General features: G+C 46.8%; 1 protein-coding gene across 3 annotated transcripts in view; it reads left to right on the plus strand.

Moving 5' to 3' along the window:
* Positions 1 to 24,714, plus strand: part of Ntrk3 (neurotrophic tyrosine kinase, receptor, type 3) — a 365,258-nt gene that overhangs the window by 293,818 nt on the left and 46,726 nt on the right. For all 3 annotated transcript variants that reach the window (XM_005381579.2, XM_005381580.2, XM_005381581.2), the window contains exons 13-15: positions 10,451 to 10,581; positions 18,246 to 18,418; positions 21,966 to 22,209. In XM_005381579.2, coding sequence (XP_005381636.1) covers positions 10,451 to 10,581; positions 18,246 to 18,418; positions 21,966 to 22,209 — 548 coding nt within the window. The remainder of the gene's footprint in view (positions 1 to 10,450; positions 10,582 to 18,245; positions 18,419 to 21,965; positions 22,210 to 24,714) is intronic.

Raw genomic sequence — 24,714 nt, forward strand, 5'->3', positions numbered from 1 at the left:
CTTCTGAACAACACTGCCACCTTCTCTGTGATGTTTGGGCCTTCCTGTTTTAAGCAGGACTAAAGTCAAATCTTCCTAAAAGAAAAGCCTTCCAAAGTCTCTAAGATGGTCTCACTTGGTGACTTACTCACTCGCTAAGATTCTTTATGTCTAAACTAAATGTCCCAATCATTAATTTTATTGCTGAGGGAAAGGACAGCAGTGAACAGATCTCTTTAGGCCAACTATTTTTCTGAAAATGGGTGAATGTAAGGTACTTAAGGACTAGTCCTGTGATCACAAATGAATTAGAAACCTAGGCCTCCAATATAACCAAATTACATCATATACAAATTGAATACTGGTCTTGCTGATGTTATTAACTCTCTCCAATTAGGCAGTAAGGACATTCTGAGCTTGTTTGTCTGAGCAGCCCATGAGTTGAGCTTATGTAAAGGACAACAAAGTGGACAGAGATGGTCTTTGGATATGAAAGTTCACATTAGGAATAAACACGAAGAGGGAAAAATGTCTTTTCAAGAACAAGAAAGATCAAAAGATCTTAGGGAGAAAATGGGATTAAAACTGGGCTAACACTGGTGGTGAACCTACAACATGCATGCCACAGTGGGGTATTTATATCATTGAAAGCTCTAAAAGATTTGTCATGACTGGCCTAGGGGAATGAGTTGATTTCTGTTGATGGAAAGGGAAAGGTTCCCCAAATGGGGTAGCACAGTGGGTGCAGAGGAGCAGACATGAGCTCACCAGTCACCAAGAGGACAGTGAGGGCCCAGCCTACCTTTCTGTCATATCTACCCTAAGGCCTTTATGTAGAGAATCTACAAAGAAGTCTGGAGGTTTGGCCCATGTTGTCAGAGCTCTCAAATATCCAACTAATGACTGTTTGGGAGGTCTTGATACTAAGGGTGGGGCCTGTTGATATCAACAATATGTCTACTATTATTGTAAACACTCTTATTTAAAGCTACCTTAATTGCGTGCAGTAAGCACATTTATTGTTGTTGTTATTTCTGTTTGCCTGGGGAGAAAATTGAGGCTCAGTGAGGTTAAGTTACCAGGGAGGACCACTGGAAGTTTGAGTATTGGGCAGAGGGGAAGAGGGAACCAGCGTCTTCCTTCATAAAGCTTTATAGCTGCTTATTCATTCAACATGGGTCACATGCATCTCTGCACATGCATAATGTCATTGGTTCCTTTTGATAATTCGATGAGATGAATATTTTCTTAATTTCACCCTTGAGAACATCAAGGTTTGAGATTGGTTTAGTAAATTACCAAAGGCCACCTCCTAGTATGTGTTATCAAGGGCAAATTTTAAGCCAGTTTTGCCTCAGGCCCAAGTCATATTTTTCCCATTGCCCTTGCTCTAATATTGGTGCTTATTGACAGGGTCTCCTTCCACCCTTTCTTTTTCACTTTTTGTTTGGTGTTTTTGTATTTGGATATATTGTTGCCTCTGACTATTCAAATCCCACAACTCCCTTTTCTGTCCTTCCTGTCTGAAGGGTCTCTGTTCCACTGAATCTAAGGTAGCTGGTAGAAGCCAAGGTCACTGGCATGTACCATTCCCAATGGATGGTTGTGGTCCTCTGGTCTGTCCTTCTGTGGTTCACCTTGAGGCTCTCACAAGTGTTTCTGATTCCTGACACCAAACTTCCTGTGTGGGGTGACATCTCACAGCTTCAGGTACCAGCTGTTTATGTGCTGGCCCAGAGTGCCATGCCTAGAAGGAGCAGCCTGGAACCCACCATGTTCTGTGTTTGCTGGTGACAACATGATACCACCACAAGAACTTGGGGGGCAGTGTGAGATGCTGGGGTAAGAAGCCAAGGAAGGATCTCTGGGAAGTCCCTGGAACAAGAGGGCCTCTGGGGAGATTGCTGTGTGACCTGAAGCCCTTGTACGGACTTTCACATTCTGAGGGAGGGTTTGTGACCATCAAGTTAGTAAGAAAACATCCAGGCCAGAAGAGAGGAGGAAGTAAGGAGTCCGGCAAGTTGGAGGGACTGATTCCCAGCCGGAGCCTGAGATCCATCTTTCAGCACCTAACTTCTCAGTTCCAGATGGCTTTCCTTGGGGAGTTCCTTTGCTCTTTGCTCTTGGCTCCAGCAGTCAAGGCTTAATGAAAGCCAGAGGTCCCTTCCCCATGGGAAGCACCGGTGCAACATGGAGATGAAGACAGTGGGTATGCGAGGGCAGGTGCAGCGGGGTGAGGGAGGTGATGGCAGGACCTAGGGTGTCAGCCAGTGTCTGAGCTCAGGGCAGTGGAACCCAGAGGGGTAGCACCTGGGAGCAGGGACACGTCCGAGGTTCAGCTTCATGTGCTGAGCTTCTGTCAGGAAACGTGAGCTGGAAATTGCCCCAGAACAGACAGTCCTCTTCTGATCCTCTTTCTTCACTGCTTCCAGAAACAGCAGGGTGTCTTATTTATTTATTCATCACGGTGGGAACACGATGTCTCGGCGTCATCCTGCTGCACTCCCTCTAGCCTTGGGGTGCGCACGTGCCCCGGAGTGGGACCGGGGTTGCTGAGCCTCATCGGACGCAGACCGTAGAGGCACTTCTTGTAGAAGTCTGAAGTGCTGGAGACTGAGGATTAGGCTGTGGGTCTTCCAAGTGTCCTGATTCAATCGGATCTTGATTCTGTAGCTCAGTCTTGAAGCCAGAACATAAATAAGAGCGCTCTTTGGGATTTGCTGGCTCCTTTCCCATTCTCACTCATCTTTGTTTCCCTTCTACTGCTCCCCAGCTTCCCAGCTTCCCTTCTCCTCCTTCTCTGTAGTGTTCTCCTTGCTAAAGTCTCTAGCAGTGCTTCAGAGGGCGTTTTAATTTATTCACTCATTCATCAGATATTTAGTGCTCATCTACCACATATTAGGCCCCATGCTAATCCTAGTCAATGACCTTGAGTAATGCTTGACCTTGGCTCTTTGACTTAAGCAGCTGCCAGCACCTTGCAGAGCCTCTTTGCAAAGACGTCCAAGTTTGAAAAGAACACAGGAGGGAAGCCCCCATCCAGATGAGAGGGGACCCTGGGATGGGAGATGGGCTGGCCACCAGCAAGAGCAGGTTCTTGGATAAACCGTTGTGAGCCAGCTTCAGCCCAGGGCAGCAACAGCCACCAACTGTCCATGTTCCTTCGACATGAAATCCATTCCCATGTCATCGTTATGCCCCCATCTTGGTTAGTCAATGAAAATTTCAGATTTCCAAAGACAATTGCATGGCTCCCTCTGTTGCTGGCGCTCCGGCCTTTGAAATGTGTTCTCCTTGAAAGGCCCTTGCCAGGATCCCAAGAGACCTTCTTTTGTTCCAAGTGTTAGCCATCCAGGGATGGCTTTGGAGAGCGTGGGCCTCTCTCCTTGGGGAGAACTGGCTGGCTTGGTTGCAGACCATGGCAGAAAAAGTGCAGCTGCCCAGGGGCCGTGCGCACCTGGTCATGCTCTCCTACCGCACTGCAGGGAAACCATCTCCCTGCTCACGGGGAGGGAGCCCCAGCAGCAGGAACAGCAGGGGTGAGGGCAGCGTGTGATGGTAGGCAGAAACTTCTGCTACTAGTGAAGGCTGGACTCTGCCCTCTCAGTGGTATCCTTTCTCCTCCAAGACTCAGAGCTGGCCTTCTTTCTCCCTCCTGCCGCTTCAAACCCCCACAGTTGGAGCTCTGAGAATGTTATTCTTTTCCATTTAAAGACATTGCATTTCATGTGTAATTAAATGTGTGGTATTGAATTAATGTTTTCTTCTGAGCCTTTTTGGCAGCCCGAGACCCTGGGGTCTGGTTAGTGCAAAGAAAACACACGCTTCTCAGAGCTCCTCCCTTCCTCTCCCTCTTCCCTCTGCCCCTCTCCTGCCAAGAATCTCGCTCCTCCGCCATGCACACGGCTCCTCTGTGGGGCACTGGGGTCTTGCATTTTTGCCTTTTGCTGCCACCTTCATGTGGCTGCTGCCAGGAATCTCAGGTAGTGGCCACCAAGGTGGCAAATGCACATTCCGTGGTGAAGTGACTGTCCTTATAGACACTGCTGGCTTCTGCTAAGTACTAAAGCCGGTCCAGGGAGCAGAGGCTCTCTCTGCATAGGAGGCACAGAGGACTGAAGTCTGTGGATGACACACTCTGCTCACTCACTAGTCCCCGCTTATCCACAGCTTTCACTTCCATGGCTTCAGTTTCCCACAGTCAGCCACTGTCCCAAAATATTAATATTTGTTATGACTCAAGAGTCATACATTCACATAACGGTTATTTCCATACATGGTTAAGATTGCTCCCTTTTATTGTTGTTGCTGTTAATCTCTTACTGTGCCTAATTGATAAACTGAACTTTACTGCAGGTATGTATGCACAGGAAAAATCACAGAATATATAGTGTTTGGTAGTATCCATGAGCAGCCATTTGGAGTCTTAGAATATGTTTCCTGTGGATTGGACTGGGCTGCACTAGACTTCAGAGCCCAACAGGTGCCTCAGATGGGGATGTTGGACAAATGCATAATCACTTTGAGCCTCAGTTTCCCCATCCCTTGCACTGGGGTGGTGACATGAGTCTCCGAGGATTGTAAGAATGTATGAGTTGATGTGTGTCAATACACAGCCTGGCAGCTGGCTCAGAGTGAGTGCCTAATTGATGGTAGTTATTTTTCTTATTAATAAGGACACACAGGACAATGACCAGCTAAAGGAGACAAGAGTCAGGTGGAATCTCTAAGGAAAAGATCTGAGCGGTTTTTGTGATGAGGCAGGGTATCAGTTGGAACTGGGTTTTAAATGGGCCAGGAGCACCCATACATGGGCCAGTCTTAGAGCTGTGCTGGGAGAAAAGTCTCTCTTTGAGCCTCTTGGTCTCCAGCCTTTGGGAATGGACCAATTCAGTGTTACACACACACACACACACACGCACACACACACACACACACCACACACAGGTCCCAGGACAATACCCACCCAAGGTGTGCAGGTGGTGAATGAACTTCTGCTAAGGCCCTCTGGCTCTGACTGAGGGAGCCAGGTTTGTGGGGAGCTAGTCTGCAGCCTGCCACACAGCAGAGTCAGATCACCATTATTTATAACCACCTACCCTGCAAAATCTGGCTTTTCTCTACTGATCAATACCAATCTTGAGTAGGTGGCTGTCTCTGCCTCGAGATGTCTTCATTCTGTTGTCTGACCAACCTCCTCCCGCAACTATTTTGAACTCCGAAGAAGGTGGAGGTTAGACTTCATGGTGGCAGCCTCAGACAGACTGCTACTAACCCAGGAGTCAGTGCTCGCTCACCCCGGAGCAGCCTCAGACCATTTTATTTCTGCATAAAATTATCATCTTTCTCCAAGTTTCTTTCCAAGCCACTATCTTTTCACAAATAAGGTTGAGGTCACAGAATGAAAATCTTAACAGAAAGGGGAGGAGCCACGTCTCTTAAATGTTTACTGTGTTATGGATAGTTCCTATCCCTTTATCATCTGAAATTTTAAAATCAGTCCCCTTAGCATTTCTACCAAGGCAGTGTCCCTGCTCCCATTCTACAGGTGAGGAGCTGGGCATTTGGAGATGATAGGACAGAATTAATAAGTGGCAGGTGAGGAATCTAATACAGGCTCGTTTTCTCCCAAATCTGCAATCTTTCAGCAATACCACAAGTTTGGTGGGACTTTTGTTCTCTTTTCACCTCTAGTCAGCAAGGCTGAGCTGTTCATGCTTGCCCTTCCTGCCTCCCTTTTTCCTAGAACAGAGAGGTAAAGTTGACAGCGGCCACTTGTGCATGCAGCTATGCTAAGTGTCCAGTTCCCATGCTGGTCACAGAAGGTGCTGCAGGAAAATCTCCTTCAGCTCCCCCACGTCTGCTTTAGGATATGGCAGCCCAGATGAACAGGGGTAGGGGAAGACACAACCCCACGCTGCATGCTGGTCCGCAGGGCACAGAGGTATTTTGTGCAGAACACCCAGGGATCCTGCTGGATGAGCAATCCTGCTCTAAGTCAAGAGTTGCAGGCCTAAGAGACCTCCCAGAAGTGAATCTCTCACATATGGAATAGTTATCTTGGTCCTCACTACAGAGGAGGGATTCTTGGAGCAATAACTGAAATGCAAAAATCTTCCTTCTGTATTTGAGTCAGATAAACCAGTTGTCCTGTGGGAACCAGAAGATATACAGGTGGTGGAACCCAGTTAGTGCAAAAACAAGTTCTGTAAGAGCTAGGGCAAAAAATCCCAGGAACTCTTTTCATTTTCCAAAGACCCATCCCTTTTCTGTAGCAGCCTTCTGCTCTCTCTCCCCTTCTTTGCTAGAGATTGGGAGGTCTTCCCATTGCCCTGACTATAGATTCTCCTCTCTCCTTCCCTCCTTCCAACATCCCAATGTCTGAGCTTTGTGACCCAGACTCTGCTGGGCCAGCCAGCCAGGCAGTAAAAGGAGATTGATGCCCTTTCCTCCTAGGAAAATCCATCACTTTTTGGCGTATAGGTCAGAAGGCTTCACTAGAGGCATTTCTGAGCAGCACTGTGCAAGCTAAAAATAAGCACAGCCAGGACCCAAATAGACGTGTGGACGTCAGAAACAAAACCGTTTACTCCAGCCGGTCCCCAGGGCCCAGCGGAGCCTCTCCCTCCCACACTCTGCCTGGCCCACACCCTCCTCCCCAGAGCTTGGCCTCTACAGGGTAGTTCCTTCTCTTTCCTTGGGAAGATACCGTAGTAAGGTTCTAGGACGAGCAGGACAGCAGAAAATTGTCAGGAGTGGAAGGAAGCAGAACATGGAGGGTTGGACATCGGAGGACAGGACCATTTGGTGGTCATAAAGCGAGGAAGGAGAGAGTGAAGGAAAGAACACAGGTTTGGGAGTCATACAACAGAAGAGTCCTTTCTTGGCCACATTTAACCTTTGTGAATTTGGAAGCCTCCCTTTGCATTCATTTTCTTATGTGTGAAAGGGGTACAAAAACACTGACTCAGGGTCATTCTGAGAATCAATCTTGGATGCCTTCATGGGTGCACATGAATCTCCTGGGCTCAACCTCTTTCCCTGCAGGTTCAGAGAAAAAAGTTGCTCAGATGGTATCTCGGGGTCTCGAGTCTCCTGGGGATAGGGGGTTGTCTGTGTGGAGGTGATTTACATTATGAGTTTTTTTTACCCCAAGCCCACCTTTCTCTGACAGCGTCCCTGGTTACCTTGTGCAACTTGTTGGTCTGGGAATAAGTTCTCTTCTTAAGAAGGACTCAGGGTGGAATGGAATCTGTTTATTTTTCCATTGTTTTCTTCTGACCTTTCTTAGAAGCCACTACCCCACCCTTGGCCAAGCACAGAGATTGGTCTTGAAATCCCTTCAAGCTGCAGACAGCTCATAAGAGCCAGAGCGCTTTTATTTTGAGCCACAGGAGATTTCTTTGTCTCTGACAAAGGTCCGTTTGCACATTTGGGGAGGATGGTTTGGTCCATGAGAGGCTTCCACCCAGCCTTTCTCCTGTGCTTACACATGAGAGTCCATGAGAGGCCTTTCTCCAGCCTTTCTCCTGTGCTTACAAAGAGTAGGCGAGTCCCTCACTGTTTTTTGCAATGTGGTCACCTGCTCCCTTCTACATTCAGGCTCCCACCACCAGCCACAGGGGCGCTACAGCCGCTGCCAGACTCCAGACTGTCAGGATGCAGAGGGAGGGTTGGGAAATCTCTCCCTGGATGTGCTTCCCCTTGCTCTGAATCAGTCAGGGATTATGATTCCGGCTGCCCAGAGAGGGAGAGGAGAAGAAAAAGTTCCAAGATGTGACCAGGGCATAACAGTTGAGAAACAGCCTCATACTTTACAGAGCTCCCTTCGTTCTCACTTTACACTCACTGTGCCTCGGAGTGAGACGCTCTGAGGGAAGCTAGTGAAGTCGCTCAGCCTGGAGTGGGACTCAGGAATCCACAAAAATGCATTATGTTGCTTTGCTTTGGTGGGGACGTCTCCACAGCACCCAAGAAGGCCATAGAGGCATGATGTCTGTTGGGCAGTTGAGGCGCTGGGAGGAGAGTTACTTCAGCCCAGGGAGGGGAAGAGGGGGTTGGAGGTGAGTCCAGGGCCCCTGGCTACCTGCTGGACCTGTGGTCATGAAGTGTGACTTAGTCTGTGCCCATGAGACTTGTTAAATGCGAGCTGTGAAGGTGAACAGCTTCCCGCTGCTGGCTAATTCTTCACTGCACAGAAAAATCCTGTTCAGTTGTCCCAAAAGGGTGCTTCCTGCACCAACAAGGTCAACATCATCTGGGAATGTACAATGCATATTCTCAGGCCCCAGCTGGACTTCCTGGGTTGGACTGTTGCAGGGTGCTGGTGAGAAATCTGTTCTAACAAATGGTCCAGGTGACTCAGGCCTGCTCGGGTCAGGACCACTCTTCTATGCATTCCAGAGGTAGTGAGGGTTGGAATAGGGTCTGGGGCCTCACAGGAGGCTTCCATAAGTCACTGGACCACTCTGCCTGATCCTTATGCTCTGGATTCCATGCCCACTCTAAGCACCAGGTGGAGGCCTGACTTGGCCTTCATTTCACTTTGCTGAAAAGTAATATCAATAAGATGAAAGCAGGACTTTACTATATTTACAAAGTGGAGGGATTAAGCCTCTATAAACTTCTATGTACAATGCTCAGGGAATGGATGGGCACAATACTATTCCTCATAGCCATCGTATAGATGAGGAATCTGAGGCCCAAGATTTCCTGCAGGATGAGCCAGGTCTTGAGTTCATTTCCCCTGGGCCCCTCCGACCTCACCAACCCTGCAAGTTCCAAGCCTGGGGCTCAGCACCAAACAGCTGTAATCACCAGCCCCAACATCACTCCGAGGCCTGCCAGGATGCTCACCTGGTAGGAACCGGTGTGTCATCACCAGTCCCCTGGGAATGATCAAGCAGTGATGAGCAGATGGCCTCCCAGGAGAGGTGCTGACCTCCCATTTTGTCACAGTGGGAGACTTTTTAGCTTTCTGCTTTAAGGCCAACAAATCCCATTCTTCAGAGGCTGGGAAACAGAGACAGAGAGTGTGAAGAAGGGAACCTATTTTTAATCCCCTCTTTGTAAAGACTGGGGCATGGCTCGGCAGTATGTGGCAGCCTCTTTGGAGCCCTGTGGACTAGTGATGCGGTGCTCCAGCAGCTGTTGGTCTGCAAAAAGAGAAGGATAGAATAGTCTGCCAATGTGTCCGCCCACAAATCCTTATAAGGCAGATCACCCAGACACCTCAGGGTATCAAGAACTCTGATACAAACAAACAAACAAACAAACAAACAAACAAAAACCCAATGCTCTATGCAGTCAGAAAGGAATCCCCAGTCCCACCAAGATACTAACCAAGAGCCTTCCCGCCATATCCCTGGGTCCCTGTCACATGGCTGCTCACCCATGCGTCAGTCTGTCAAGGTCCTCCACCTTCAGCTTTTGTTTCCCAACAAGGTCATTTGAAACAACCCCCTCTCCTGGATCTGCCAAGCTCTTCATAATGTTAATCCAGGTATTTAATGGGCTTCTGTCTGTTGAACAATTAACGCAAAGGTCAGGGAGTAATCTACGGCCGCCCCTTTCATCGCCAGCCCCCACTGCTTGTATGATTCCCTGGTAGAATTCTTTCCAAAGAGCTGGGAGGGCTGAGGTCACAGCTCTGCCTTCTCCTGGCAGACAGACTTTAATTAGGTTGCTAAATTAGTGGAGGCAGTGGCAGCCCTTCTCTTTACACTGACTCATGCCAGGCTGTCTCTGAACTTACCATTTGTATTTTCAGTGAGAGAGGAGGTATCGGCCGAGGAGAGATTTTCCCTGAAATAATTTTTAGCTGCCAATTAGTAGCTTCTATCACAGGCCAAGTGCTGTGTTGGGATTGTTATAGCCATTATGTTAGGACAAGAGAGAGACAGAGAGAGAAAGAGAGAGAGAGAGAAAAAGGAGATGTTGTTGCTATTCCCATTCTACAGATGAGTACATTGAGGCTCTGAGGTTGCATAACTTCCAAAATTTAAAAAGAAAATAGCATGGGGATGGAGTCAGGATTCAAATTCATTTCTCAACCATATCCCAACAAAGTGCTACCAGGAGCACACTGAAAGCACCTGAAAATTTGCTGGGAAGGTATACTTTTAGACACACTGGATTAGAGTCTGCATCTTAACAAGCTTTCCAGGACTCATGTAAACCGTAAGTGTGGAGACTGCTATGGCCTATCACCAACAACACTAGCTAACTTGTACCAGAGTCATGTGCATTAACTTCCATCCACTCTGTTTCCCCATTGAGGAAGCTGTAGATTTGTGAGGGTAGGGGCTGGTCAGGGGTAGAGCTGAAGCCACAAAGTGAAGCCATTTTCCATGCTTATGTTGTGTGCTAGCTTGGCTTTCCATGCCATGGACTCCCAAGCACCCAAGGTCTCTTACCGTTCTTGCAGGCACTCAGGACTGACTCTTCCGCCTCCGTTCTGTCCCCCCTGCAGATGTGCAGCACATCAAGAGGAGGGACATTGTGCTGAAGCGAGAACTGGGCGAGGGAGCCTTTGGAAAGGTCTTCTTGGCCGAATGCTACAACCTCAGCCCAACCAAGGACAAGATGCTTGTGGCCGTGAAGGTAAATCCCGGAGTATGTGGGCACCAGGCAGAGGGTGGGTCAAGGTCCCAGGATACAGAGAATGAGGCATACCCACTCTCCATTCAAGAAGATGGTGCAAAATCAGCTTTGTCAAATGCAATCAGGGCACTTTGCTTGCTCCAAGGTCAGTGAAATTTCCAATGGGCCAAAACCAACTTCCTTTGCCACAGGAGGTCAAAGGTTGTGGAAGTCTGTGCCTGTGGACAAAGGCGTGCTATTGAAAGACCCTGGTTTTGCTCTAGCGGTCCCAGCTCACCCTTCACAGTGCTCTGCAGGATGAGTTATCTACACACATTGTGAGAGATGCTTGACCATTTCACAGGGGCAGGGCTGGGGATAGGAGGCTGCCCAAGGAGCCCCTGGGGCCACTGAAAACATCAAGTATTGACCTTGAGTTGAATTGTCTAGGGCACCAGGAAAGGGGCTTTCTTCTGCCAATTTCCTCTTCCACCTTTGCTCCAAAAGTGATGAGCTTCTCTTGTAGACTGGTTCTAGGAAGGGCTTTGGCAATGGTTGACACAAACAAGAGGCCTATAAGTTCCTGGGGTCTCCATGGGTCCCTGGAGGTCTGTTCTGGAGTGAGGAGCATGAGTGACCTCCCTGGCTGGAGCTTGAAGGACTCTGAACCCATCCTGGAGTCTACATGCTATTCTGGGATGAGGGCTGGTACTGGGGCGGAGGCAAGAGACATGACCACAGGTGAGGAATCTCTCTTGGGCCTCAGAAGGGTCTCATCCTTAGCACTGTGGCATCTGAATGCATGAAAAAGGCAGTTTCATGAAGCAAGGATAATTATTAGCCTTGTATGAGGCAATGCTTGGTTCTTTATTTTCTGGAACAGAGGTCAGCAATCTATATCTGTTTTTGAAAAATATTTGTTGGAAAGCAGCCATCCTTGCTGGTTATCGTATTGTTTATGCTGCTTTCCCACAACACAGGCCGAGCTGAGTAGTCATAAAGAGTTTTGTGCTTTTGAGTCATGCAACGGATGCAGGCAGAGACATATGGGGCACTGGCCTAGTAAGGGAAGAGAGAGAGCCTGGGAACAAATCCCAGCCACATCACTGGTCAGCTGTGTGACCTTGTGCAGGACATTTACCCTCTCTGGCCTTCAGTTTTCTAATCTGCAAAATAGGAATTGTAGTACCTCTTCCTCAGAATGCTGATGATTAAATTATATAATTGGTGTGAAATCCTTAGTGCTTGGGATGTAGAAAATGCTGGGCAAAGAGCTGCTGCTGTTTGGTTTTAGCATCATCTTTATAACTGATGCTGGTGTTACTGAATGTGGTGAGACCGTGACACACAGCATGTGAAGCTGAAGTTTGAGTTGACTCTGTAGAATAGAACTCATCAAACTTTTTCTCCAAAGAGCCAGAGAGTAAATATCTAGGCTTTGAGGACTGTATTCTGTCTATTGCAAATACTCAACTCTGTTTATATTATGCGAAAGAAGCATAAACAATTTTAGCCAATAAAAGCAGCTGCTTTCCACTGGCATTTTTTATAAAACCAGTGTAGATTGCTGACTTCTCTTTTAGAAAAGAAAGAAAAGCTAGAGTATTGCCCTGTAAAGGGCCAGTGTTTACCCTTACTGCAGTCCTGTGCATGAGCTCGTTCATTGTGTCTCCAGTGACATGGGGTGGTCAGAGGAGCAAGGGCAAGCCACTTGGACCAGGGATGTGGAAATGTTTCTAATTTTGCCCATAAACTGAGAATCAGTTTATCCTTGCACTTTTATTGTGTAGGATGACGCTGATCTACTGGGTGTTCCAGCATCCGTCTGGGGACTGGCAAGTGAACCAGCTTTGCAATTTAAGCAGGAAATTAGATGATGGCCGAAACCCCAGGAAACATTTCCCCTAGTGGTCTGGCGCTAGTGGTGGTACCCAGACTGGATAATGCAAAAAATCTGTTGCTGTTTGCATCTTTTGAAAAGGATTTCCTTCTCTCCTTGGGCCTGGGAACCTTGAGGAGATGAGCACTCTGGGAATTGACACCATTTTCTGCCCACTGAATCTGCCCAGGAAGCATCCCTGAAGGTTCCCACTACCTTTCCAGAAAAGGGGGAGAAGTGGCCTTAACTATTCCTTGTCCTTTTCAAAGCTTTCTCCTTTTTCCAGCCGCTTCCCTTTGACCAATATTTATGTGGGGACATTTGGCACTTCTGAACACTTGCAAGTATAATCCAAGGTTAGGTGTTTCTCAAAATTGTGATTTAAAATCAATTGGCAGGCATATTTTTGCCCAGTAGATGCCATGGTGGAAACCAAGGAGTGGAAACACAGGCTTTTTTTAAAGTGCTGTGGCCTGCTGGGAAGCCAAGGTGAATGAATATCTTGCATGAGAAAGGGGAACAGCACAAGGCAGAGCATAATTTGTGTATATGCATGGTATGAGCATGACATTAAAATACAGCTGCCCCTTGACTTACAGTGAGGCCGTGTTCCTGTAAAGCCATTGTAAACTGAAAAGATCCTGAAGTAAAAAATCCATCAGGTCGACCTAACCTACTGAACACCTAGCTTAGCCACATGGTGTGCTGAGCGTATCACTGACTGCCCTGTGATTGCAGGGCTGCCTGCGAATGGTGGGTCCCTACTGCCACTCCCCAGCGTCACTAGTGAGTGCCTGATCACATTTGCTAATCAAGGACAAGATCAAAATTCAATGTAAGGCACGTTGTTTTGTTTTTACCTTTTTGTCATTTTGTTTTCTCTTTGAAATGAAAACAATATATTATAAAAAATTCAAGGTAAGGCATCTTCTCCACGCATGTCCTTCCAACCATTATAAAGGTGAAAAATCGTAGGTAGAACCATTGTAAGTCCTGGACTACGTGTGATGGAATTCATGAAATTTTTTAAATTGGTGATGCCATTGTCAAATAATCATTTAACAAACAATAGCTTCCATTGTCCTCAAGCCCAGGTAAACTTCCAATTCAGGTATGGGAAGGAGGCCTCCCCTGTTGCTTTTTCTGTTTTCCTTCTCTGTTTTTCCTTGTTCAGTCTTGGGTGAGCCCAGCACTCTTCTACCATGAGTTCTCCTTGTGGTTTTATCTGTTCTAGAGTGTTTTATGTCTATGGAGGTTTTTGTTTTAAGTTTGATGGCCATAGAGTTTATTTCCAGGATATCTAACTGGTCTGTAATTTTTATGTTATCTTAATTTTATTCCTTCCTGTTCTTACTACGAACCTTCTCGTTTTTAAAAAAGTAATTATTTCTTCATTCCCTTGCCACATTTACTTATTTAAAAATCTTTATGAGCCAATTCATCTGAAATGTATTGATCTGTATGAAATTCACATTCTGGTTATTGACAATTTTAATCACTTGGATTTAGCATAACATTCTTCCAATAAGTTAGAACTTCAGCTTTTGGGTTTTGGAGGGCTGTTTTGTTTTTGTTTGTAGTGTTTATGATTTCCAGTTACAGATTTTTGTTTGTTTGTTTCTTTATTTGCTAGGGATTGAACCCAGCATTGCTGCACTAAGCTATATCCTCAGCCCTTTTTTATTTTGAGACAGGGTCTCATGAAGTCCCCAAGTTGCTTAGGCTCAGTTCAAACTTAGTCCTCCTACCTCAGCCCCCCAGAGTTCTGGGATTATAGGCCTGCATCCCCATGCCTGGCTAGTTATAGTTACTTTAAGTTGGAGGAGAAACTTAAAACATTTGTAAAACAATCTGATAGGATCTCAGATTTTTACTATTTTCTTAAATTATAAGATTTATTTTTCCATGTTTAGTAATGTTTTTAGCCATTGATATTTAACAGGTTTTTCCAAAGCATTCACTTAAGGGTCCATAAAAACCACCCACTCTTCACTTATATTTCACTGGTTTCTATAACCTGTCAAGTAATTATATTAACAGCTTTAACTGTCGTGAATGAATCTGGGGACAATGAGAACCAACATGCAGTATGCCATGTCTGGGGCAGAAGCATCTCTCTGGCATCTAACTAGCGAGGAGTGGCCAGGGTCTCATCCATTGGTCCATATTTTCTGCAGAGGTAATGAATGTTGCTAGCTCACCTGCAGGTATAGTGGAAGGCTTTTCTGACTAAAAGAACAGCAAATGCAAAGGCCCTGAGAAAGATAAAGACAGCGTGTACAAAAGACAAAAACTCCAGGGAGAATGAAATAGAATGGATGGGTGGGGGGCAGGTGGAAAGAAATGTGGAGGCCAGATATTTAGCTTGTTTTAAAGACTTTGGATTTTACTTCAAAACAGTAGGACATCAATGACCAGTTTAATTCAGATGGATAAATGAGACAGGGTCCTTGTCTGTGTGATGATTACCCATCATCCATCCTGTGGATTTGTTCTCAAATTTCATAGAGGGGAGGGGACAGGGGCTTTTGAGAGACTAAAAGAAAAGTGTTTTTCATAACTAAAGGGCCTTGGTTGGTGTGTATGTGAGTGTGTGTGTGTGTGTGTGTGTGTCTGTGTGAACACTCGGGAACATGCATCACCCTGTGTATATAATGAAATTGATTTCGGGGCAGCAATGAAATCTGAAGCTGAACATTCCTCGAGATACCTTCTCCTAGTAAGAGAGAAAAGCAGAAGCCAGAAGACTCCTTGGGCTGGACCAGAGGAAGCAGTGAGCTTGCTTGGGAGGAGTCGGGCCCCTGAGCAGGGCCTCTCTTGCCGTCCGGCCTGCGTACAGGTGCAAAGACCTGGTGCACACGGAGAAAATGACCAGAAAGGGAAATGTCTCACGCTTTGGAGCAAAATGAGGAAGACAGGAAGGCCAAGTCCAGCTCTCCTCTCTGCCCGCGCATAGGGCCCAGGAGAGCCCTTGGCAGGACCCTGTCCCTCCACCAGCAGTTGGTGGCTCTGATGAACACCAGTTCTGTCCCAGGCCACTGACTGGTGACCCATTTTGTAGTTTCCCAGCAACGAAGAAAGTATTGATTGTGGACTCCCCGGTGAGGGCCAAGAGAACCTTTGGCCCAGTTCTTCTGCTCATTATTCTCCTGTCATCTCTGTCCCAGTTGCATCAATCCCCGGAGATTATGGCCACTTGCAGCTTGGAACCCCAGTGTCTACACCCCACACCTTGACAGTGACATAAGGACTTCAGGCCTGACCCACCAGCTGGGAACCTGGGTGTGAAGGCAGAGACGGAGTGTGGAAGACCAGGAGAAACAGAGTTGCTTTGTGCTCCATTGTGCTCCATCTCTCAAATGAGGAACTCAAGTCGGCCTTGAGGCACAGGGTGCCGGCCTGAGGACACCGGCTGGGGCTGCTCCAGGGCTGAGAACGGAAATATCCCATGGCCGCCCCTAACGTCTAGTCTGTGGGAGAGAATGATTTAAAGAGATGGACAGAGGCCATTTGGCTGGCCCCAAATTTGATCTACTTTTCCCTCTCATAAATCCAGTGTTCACATAAATCTTTATATTCTCCCATCCTACCCATGCTGGGTTCCCCATTTTTATGTTGTTCCTTCTTCTCCATGAAAATAAATACATCACTCGCAGTCATCCTGTATCCATGCTCCAGCCCATGTAGCTCAGAGCTGTGGCCAGGAGCTGGTCACTGTGAGAGGCTGTCTCTCACCGTGAGTCTCTGGCTGGCATGTCTTTGTGCTGGCGCTGGGTGGACACAGCAGCTATTCCTTTCTTCACGGGTGGCCTCCCTGAGCTGAAGTGCAAAGTATGTGCAATTCAGTCTGATAAGAATCAACTGTGGGCTAGTAAAATTCTCCTCCCACTTCAGTTCTCCCCTTCGTCTACCCTGCAGGCCTGGCCTCCTCACTGGGCCCAGTTGCTCTAGCCCCTATCTCCACCTTTTCCCAACCCTCTCCCCTACACTTCCACATATTTTCACTCCTTTCTCCATCATTCTCTGGGGGAATCTGTCTAGTGACTAATTCATCTGATAAATTAATTCAAACAGGTATGCTGGGTGGGAAATTATCCTCAACTCCAGACCCAAGCTGTTGCATGTTCCATGATCTTTGGCAAGCCACTTCCCCATTTTGGGCCTCACTTTTCTCATCTATAAAATGGGCAAGTTATGCTGGAATAACAGTGAAAATTTTTGTCACTAGGACCATTTATCAAACACATTTTTGGTCAAACCTTCCAGATTTTAACAAAAAGGAAGATGTTGTTGGTTGGAGCATAAATGGGGCTTGATGAAGCCGCGAGGCTCACTAGGGGGCCACTGGTCTAGTCACTCTAACTTTCTATAAGTTTAGATGTGTGAATGTGGGCTGATTCCCAAAGAGGCCTGGCCTCAGCTTCTCCATCTCCACAAAGGAACAGGGAGGAAAGCACAGGTAGAGCCCTTCCTACGCTGAGTCCACCCGCTCTAGTGTGTGCCAGTGACTGAGGTTGGATGCACCTTGATTCACAGTACACAGAGGAGCCTGTGGATTTCAACTCGTGGGGCTGCAGTGGAGTGGGAAAGCTCTCGGGCTAGGGAGGTTTTTCAGCACTTACACAGGGAGGTCAGTCAGCTGAGTAACCAGAAAAGGCCAGATGCCTAGCAGAGAGAGCAAACCAGTCTCCATACTGTCTAGAGTTTCGCTAACCGGACACTGGTGAGGGAATTTCACACTCCCTTCCTTATTGTCTGGTTTTGTGTCTGCTGAGGTTACTAAGCTGTGTGAGAGGCTCCTTCCCTGGCACAGGGCCCTCTTCTCTGCACAGATCATGGTCCATCCTGGCCAGCACTGCTCATCCCTAAGGCAAGGCTTTGTCCACAGTCCTACAGATGCACTCAGAGTATACAGTTTGGGTCCCATGTTTCTTTTTGGTGGTTGAAAATCCACACCTGCACTTACACCTTTCCTGGGTGTGTTACTCTTCCCTGTCCAGGAAGTAGCCTGGTCTGCACTTCCCCCTCACACTGGCTCTCCCAACCCCAGCGAGCTGAGTGGTAACGTCCTGGTGGCCATAAGATGCCCACGGCCTCACCCTGCACTGGGACTCTATGGTCCTCCACCTGTTTCTGGGTGCATCTAAGGCTTCTGTTAACTCCCATTCCCACAGCTACTACCCCACTTACCTCCCGTGCTTCCCCCAAACCTTGATAGAAGAACATGATGCCTTCTAGCAGCTAAATGTTCACTTTCCTCTGCAAATATTGACTCCACCATTGAAAGGGTTAGAGGACAAGAAGACTGTGGTACATTGCCTACCTGATTTCTGGTAGGCTCTGGGTGTGTGCTAATTTACAAAGGTGAAGCCATTAGACCACTGGTGTCAACAATATTTGTTTTAGCAGTGGATCATTTTTTTAAGGCAAACCTTAGAGCAGGGTCTATATCAGGCCTTCCACCTGTTGCCCTGGTCTCCTCTCACTCACACTTAATTCAGAGGAAGCCTGGGGTTCTGACATGAACATAGTTTGAGGTAGAAGCCTGGAGCTCTGGGATGGGCACAGTTTGAAATCACTGGCCAATGTATGCAATGTGGGAGTCAGAAAGTGAATTTTTTCCTACTAGGATCAAAGTGCTGAAGCAGGAAGGGGCCAGACTTTGAAATATGGGTTAGCTTTACTGTCTTTAAGTTTGTTTCAAATCTTATTTATTGGGAACTCAACAGCATACGGTGGCCAGTTTCACCAAGAGAGAAGACAGATCCCTGGGCTCTGCTAAGAGCTGATGTCTTGTTTTTCTCAGGCCCTGAAGGATCCCACCCTGGCTGCCCGGAAGGATTTCCAGAGGGAGGCCGAGTTGCTCACCAACCTGCAGCATGAGCACATCGTCAAGTTCTATGGCGTGTGTGGCGATGGGGACCCCCTCATCATGGTCTTTGAGTACATGAAGCATGGAGACTTGAACAAGTTCCTCAGGTGAGCCAGGGATGCTGTCCTTCTTCTCCATCCTCAACCCCAGGCCCACCAAGCCCCTGGGTTTTCCCTGAAGTCATACATTCCCCTCTGCATTCTTAAGTCTGAGGATGAGATGCATGAAGCATCCTTATCTGTTATCACCTTAGCAGCAGGATGTAGGCCTTTATCCTTAGGTTAAGAGACCTATAACCTTCTTCTTGGTTCTGTGGTTGGCATAGAAGGGTTTGGTCTAGAATGAGTCCCAGGAAAATCTTGAGGGCTCTCCAGCCTATGCCTTACAACTCCAAGTTTCCAGAGCCATCTTTCCCCAATGGTGCAGATAGCTTCCCTCTTTGTGCCTTAAATGTCTCACTTTTATAAGGTGAGGTGAGTATCTTACAGCCTTCCTGGTAATCTTCTGGCCAAAGACTTTTTGATGATGAATAGTAAGGTTACAAACTCATCAAAGGCAGAAAGGGTGGAAAAAAAGGGAGCAGATTTTCCTTGTAGACTTTCCTTGTAATTCTACAACTATGGCATCCAGTATGGTAGCCACATGTGGCTTTTTGAACATAGATTTACATGAATTAAAGTTAAATAAAATGGGAAGTTTGTTTCCTTGGTCTCACTGGCCATATTTCAAGAGTTGGGTTGCCACATGTAGCTAGTGACTACCACAATGAGCAAGAGGTAGTCTAGCTGTGTTCGTAATTTGAATATTCTATTTGGATAATCTTGTTCTAGAGACAATCAGTTTGTTGTCTCTAAGCCTGGAGAAAGATTATCTGGACTTTGAGAGACAACTTGTAAAAGACTGGAGTCCCAGGCAGAAGTTCTAGACAGAGCTGCAAGGGTGGGTCTACTTTCTTCAGAGAAGATAGCACCTCGTCCCTAGGGCAGAATTAGGACTTCCTTGAGGCAGCCTTCCACAGCTGCCACCTTGCCAAGAGTATCCGCATGTGGGGTGGCCAGGTATGAGGGTCTCAAGCAGCAGCTTGAACATTCAGGCCTTGACATTTGGAGTGTGATCTCTGCTACAGGACTATTTGAATCCTGTTGAATTTAGTGGCTAAGAATGAGATTTTCAGTATAAGTTATAGAAGGTGCTAGCTTACTTGTGAAAATCCAATGACTGTCCCTTTAAAGTGGAGCATTTAATAAGGTGCTGTGGTTTTGAGGGGGAATGGAAAGAACTGATACCAAGTCCTAGATGGCAGGAGTCTTTGGAACTCTGCTTGTGAACTGGATTTCCAAAAACGTGGTCCTGGAGGAGTTTAAAGTATGTGTAGGATGTTCTATACCTCCCGAACCTGCAATCACAAGGAAATTGATTCCTTTCCCAGAGAACTCAGACCTTAACATAAAACAGACTGGGTTTCATATCCCAGTGGATTTGTTACATCTTAGTTACAATGAGGGAACATTATAAAATTTTCATTTTCTTTCTTACAAAACGTAACTATTAGTAACTGCTTCACAGAACTGCTGCTATGTCTACTGACTACACATGTATAATGCTGAGATGAGTTTTCCATGTAGCTAGCTATTTAGACAATGGTAGCTACTATGAAAGTTATTAATAATAAAATTATTGCTATTTTATGAGAACTATGAGCCATAGTAGCTTGTAATCCAGGAAATATTATCTCAATACTTGAGATCTCCTTCTCCTTGTGATTCTGTTCCTCTGAGGTCAGAGGGACAGGTCCCAACTTTCACCACACCCCCTCCATAGGGCCAGCATTCTCAAGTGCTGCCAGCATAGGTAAAGAGATCTCCCAGGCCTCTCCCTATGCCATTGCCATACCCTGTATAAATAAAGAGGAAGGAAAAGGAACGTAAGGAGAGACAGAATGAGAAGTGAGGGTAAAGGCAAGGGGTAGGAAAAATAGAAAAGAAGAAAAAGAAAAAAATAGAGCAAAAAATCAAAAACAAAAACAAAAACAAAAACAAAAAATCCCAGAAGGGAACACAGAAGCTGAAGAGCCACATCTATATCAGCCGTGGCAGACAGTGCAAGGAAGGCCTGCATGTGAACACAATTCTGCAAGGATTCCTGACACTCATATGATCTCTCTTTGGAGTCCCTTCCTAAAGACAGCATGCCAGGTCTATCCAAGTCAAGGTCCAACAGTCTTCCAGGAACATTTTTCTTTTCTGCTGTACAATTGGCTGACCAGATTCCCAGTACTTGTGGTCTTCCTAGGCTCTGCCAGTCAAGGCTGAGTGCCTCCAAAACACCCTAGTGCAGGAAGCTCTTAGCAACAGGTCACACCAACCCTTCTGGGGACCTGGCTTCCTGGCTGCTCTTCTAAGCACAGCCTCTGGCACCCCAGGCCAGCCCCGCCTGCTCCCACCTCTCCCAGCTGGCCGTGTGTGGAGGCAGGCCTTGTGAGCGCTCCCAGTAGACAGGAGGGGTCTTCTGTATTGGTCGCCTCCCTTGCTGGTGGGTGCAGCAGCTCTCCTCGCAAGTACTGCAGGAGGCAGAGCCCACTGGAGATAATAAAATGAATGTGCTCATATTTAATGGTGCCTTTCAGTGGAAACTGGAGAAGCAGTAAAACAGGCCCTGTACACCAGGGCTCCTTAGCCCACCACTCCATAAATAAAGCCCCTGGGTGTGGTTATGGCTCATTGGGCTTTCTGGACAAAAGAGTGAACACTAAACGTGACTGATATGACAGGGTAAGGTGCTAGGATAACAAATCTGGCCGTGGATTTGGGATAAAGGGAGTGTGGGGGCTCTCCAGTCTTCTCCGTCAGAAGCAGAGGGTCTCTCCTTCCTCTCCTGCACTGCTGCTGTAAGTTACCCAGTCCTAGGAAGTGTGATAGGGTTCTTGGAAGTGTGGATTTGAGGGCGTCCTACAGCTTACTGTGTGGCTGTGGATTGCCCCTTAACAGCGTCAGCACTGGGATGGGGTGGAAATAGCAAACAATGAGCTCTGCCTATCCAATCAGAACCCTAGGGGGCAGGGCCGGGGAATAAGCTTGAAAACCCTCCTTGAGGCTCCTTTTGGAAGTTTGCCTTTACACTACAGGTGTGACTTTAAATTCTATCTCCTGAAGACCCACATATCCATTTTGGGTCATTGGGGATTTGGGGTGAGTGATTTCATCATTTTGTGCCTCAGTTTCTTTATTTCAAAAGTGGGGCAGAAGGATTAACTGGATGCACTTAAAACAGTCAGGACAGCGCTTGGCACACAGTAAGGGCACACAGTAAGGGCTGTGTGGGAGTTAGTTTTTGTGTTAGTAATTATTCTATGATAAATACCTAACACTTGGGAAAACCATAGGTAGCAGTAAAATATTAAAAAGAATAAGTTTATTCCCTGTTCCTTTCGAGTATGTCTGCTTTCACCTTAGTTGGGATCCTGGTTGTAGAGCTCCACCCCTCCCCACACTCACTCGATATAATTTTTAGTAGAGAAGTAGGCAATAGGCAACGTGGAAAGAGGAAATTCACTCATTTCTATGGGGCATCTCAGAGTACTGGGAAATGAAAAGGTCTTTCCCCTTGATCTCCTGAATTCTCTCTGCTCCCTCTCTCCTCCCCACCTCCTTGAAGGGCCCATGGGCCGGATGCGATGATCCTTGTGGATGGGCAGCCACGCCAGGCCAAGGGTGAGCTAGGGCTCTCTCAAATGCTCCACATCGCCAGTCAGATCGCCTCAGGCATGGTGTACCTGGCCTCCCAGCACTTCGTGCACCGGGACCTGGCCACAAGGAACTGCCTGGTCGGAGCCAACCTGCTGGTGAAGATTGGAGACTTTGGCATGTCCAGAGATGTCTACAGCACCGATTACTACAGGGTAAGGTGACTTTCCCAGCTGCAGGATTCAGTGGCAGAGCTAGCACCTTGCTTACACATCTTTGTCGTTGTCCATTAACCCTGTCACTGTGGTGCACGTGTACACTCACGCTTGCCCAGACATGCACTCAACAGTTATCCTTTGGCTTCTCCTGCATCTTGACACACCTGTGTATATTCATCTCAACAAGCCACTCTGCCTTCCCTTTGCACATTTGACTGGACTGTACCTGCACATTCCAAAAACATATGCATTGTGTTCTTACTTACATGGATGTTCATTTTTCATGCAAACAGAATTGTGTGTGTGTGTGTGTGTGTATATATATATATATATATGCCCAAACACACACCCACACAAGCCCAATGTGGTGCTATCTTTTAACATCTTCCCACTTTGTCTCTGATCTAACTTCACCCAGACCACATTTTATTCCCTGGAATTATCTTTTGAGTGTGTAAGGATAATCATGTTTTTCAAGGTAGATCTTGATGAAAAGTAGAGCCCAAAGTAAACTAGCAACAATAGTGACTGCATTGCTGAGCAGAAAATCTGAAAGTCTTTGGAAAGATGAGGGCATAAAGCACTTTATAAGTTTCTAGCTTTAGAGAAAGGAGGGGTTAAATCTTAGAAAAAAAATTCCAATTGTGAGGGGAGCTACTGTATGCAGTTTTCCTCCCAGACAGTTGTCTGCTTCATATTAATAGGATCTTATTTTGTTCCCAGAATCCTTTTTCCCTTAGTCTCTGGAAACTTGTCATGGATCACTGAGTGGCTCTGACTCTGTTACTCTTGCCAGGGAAAGGGTGAGTGGTCACAAATGTCACTTTTCCCAGAAAGGGAAAATGTGGGTGCAACTTGAGATCCAGAGATGGAATAATATTTGCAAACTGATAGAGAGGCAGATGCTTCTAAAACATAGGTCCCCAGGCTCCAGGCTACAGACCAGTACTGGACTGCGGCCTGTTAGGAATGAGGTTCCACAGCAGGAAGCGAGGAACTGTTGAGCAAGCGAAGCTGCATCTGTATTTGCATCTGCTCCCCTTGTTCACATCACTGGCTGAGCTGTGCCTCCTGTCAGATCAGCAGGAAATTAGACTCATAGAAATACAAACCCTATTGTGAACAGGGATGTAGGATGTATTCTCCTTTGCATCAGTCTGAATGGTACCATCCAACCCCACCCACATCTCACTCCTGAGTCTATAGAAAAATTGTCTCCCATGAAACCTGTCCCTAGGGCCCAGAAAGTTGGAGACTACTGCTGTACAAGATGGAAGATTTACTTTGGGGATATCAGCTGGGGAAGGAATCTGGACAGGCAGTATAAGGAGCGAGATGGGCAATGTTTTAAAGGTAGAGGGCTGTTGTAGTCTATTTGGGCTACCATAAAAAATGCCTGAAGCTGGGATGCTCACAACAAAAATTTTATTTCTCATGGTTCTGGAGCCTGGAAGTCCAAGATCAAGGCTCTGACAGCTTCTGTGTCTAGTGAGGGCCCGTTTCCTGGTCCTGATAGAGTGTTCTTTTCACTGTGCCCTCATACAACAGAAGGCAACAAGGGGCTCAGTGAGGCTTCTTTAAAAGGGCACTCATCCTATTCATGAAAGCACCACCCTCATGATGAAGTGACCCCTCCAAGCCCCTCATGCTCAGCCTGGCATTCAGGTTTAACATTTGAATTTTTAGAGAATGCAGTTATTCAGACTGTGTTAAGGGGAACGGCAGCCAATTGTCTGATTTTATTCATAGAAAACAAACGATCATGTGTGATCCAAAGAGCCCTGATATAATTGTCCTATTCACCTGAGCTTGGTAAATCAGGAGGCTAGGAACTGGGGTCTGGCATCCATGCGCAGAGCAGGCTATCTGCATGCTCCTGATGGCTCTGCCTAAACAAGATCACTCAGGTGTTAAAACTGATCATTCAAGGAATTTCATTTTAGCCGTGGCCCAGAGAAAAAGGGAATGTTTGAGAAATGCCTTTTATAGCTACAGACTGATTTGTTTATGGTACAGTGAAAAGATGGCAAATGATACACCCTCACGAGCCTACCTGCGGCAAAGTAGACCAAAGGTGGAGAAAGTAGAATGTCCGTGGCAGAGCGAGCAGCTTCTGTAGTGGAGAGAGCAAAGTGGGGCAAGAGCCACAGACTGATGTCCGGTGCAGACTTGCCAGGAAATAAGCAAAGTGCAGTCTTTCTTTAGCATCTAGAGCATTGTTTCCAGCTATTTTCAAAAGAGGCATTGGTGTGGTTACTAAGGGGGCCCATGGGTCATAGACTTCTTAGCGGCAAGCTGGAGCTGGCACCATTTAATTGCCTTTCCACTCTGTGTAATGGGGTTTGCTGGTCTGCCTGACTGAACTTAGATTTATGGTTGTGTTGATAAAAGAAAGGACTGGCTCACTGTTGTTTTGGTTTTGTTTTCTTTTTCTTGTGCGAGGCAGATATTTAATTATGCCAAAATGATTTCTACCGGGTTCACCAAGACTTTGAGAAACCA

This window comes from Chinchilla lanigera, unplaced genomic scaffold, assembly GCF_000276665.1.
Source record: "Chinchilla lanigera isolate Chin_1 unplaced genomic scaffold, ChiLan1.0 scaffold00015, whole genome shotgun sequence".
NCBI lineage: Eukaryota > Metazoa > Chordata > Mammalia > Rodentia > Chinchillidae > Chinchilla > Chinchilla lanigera.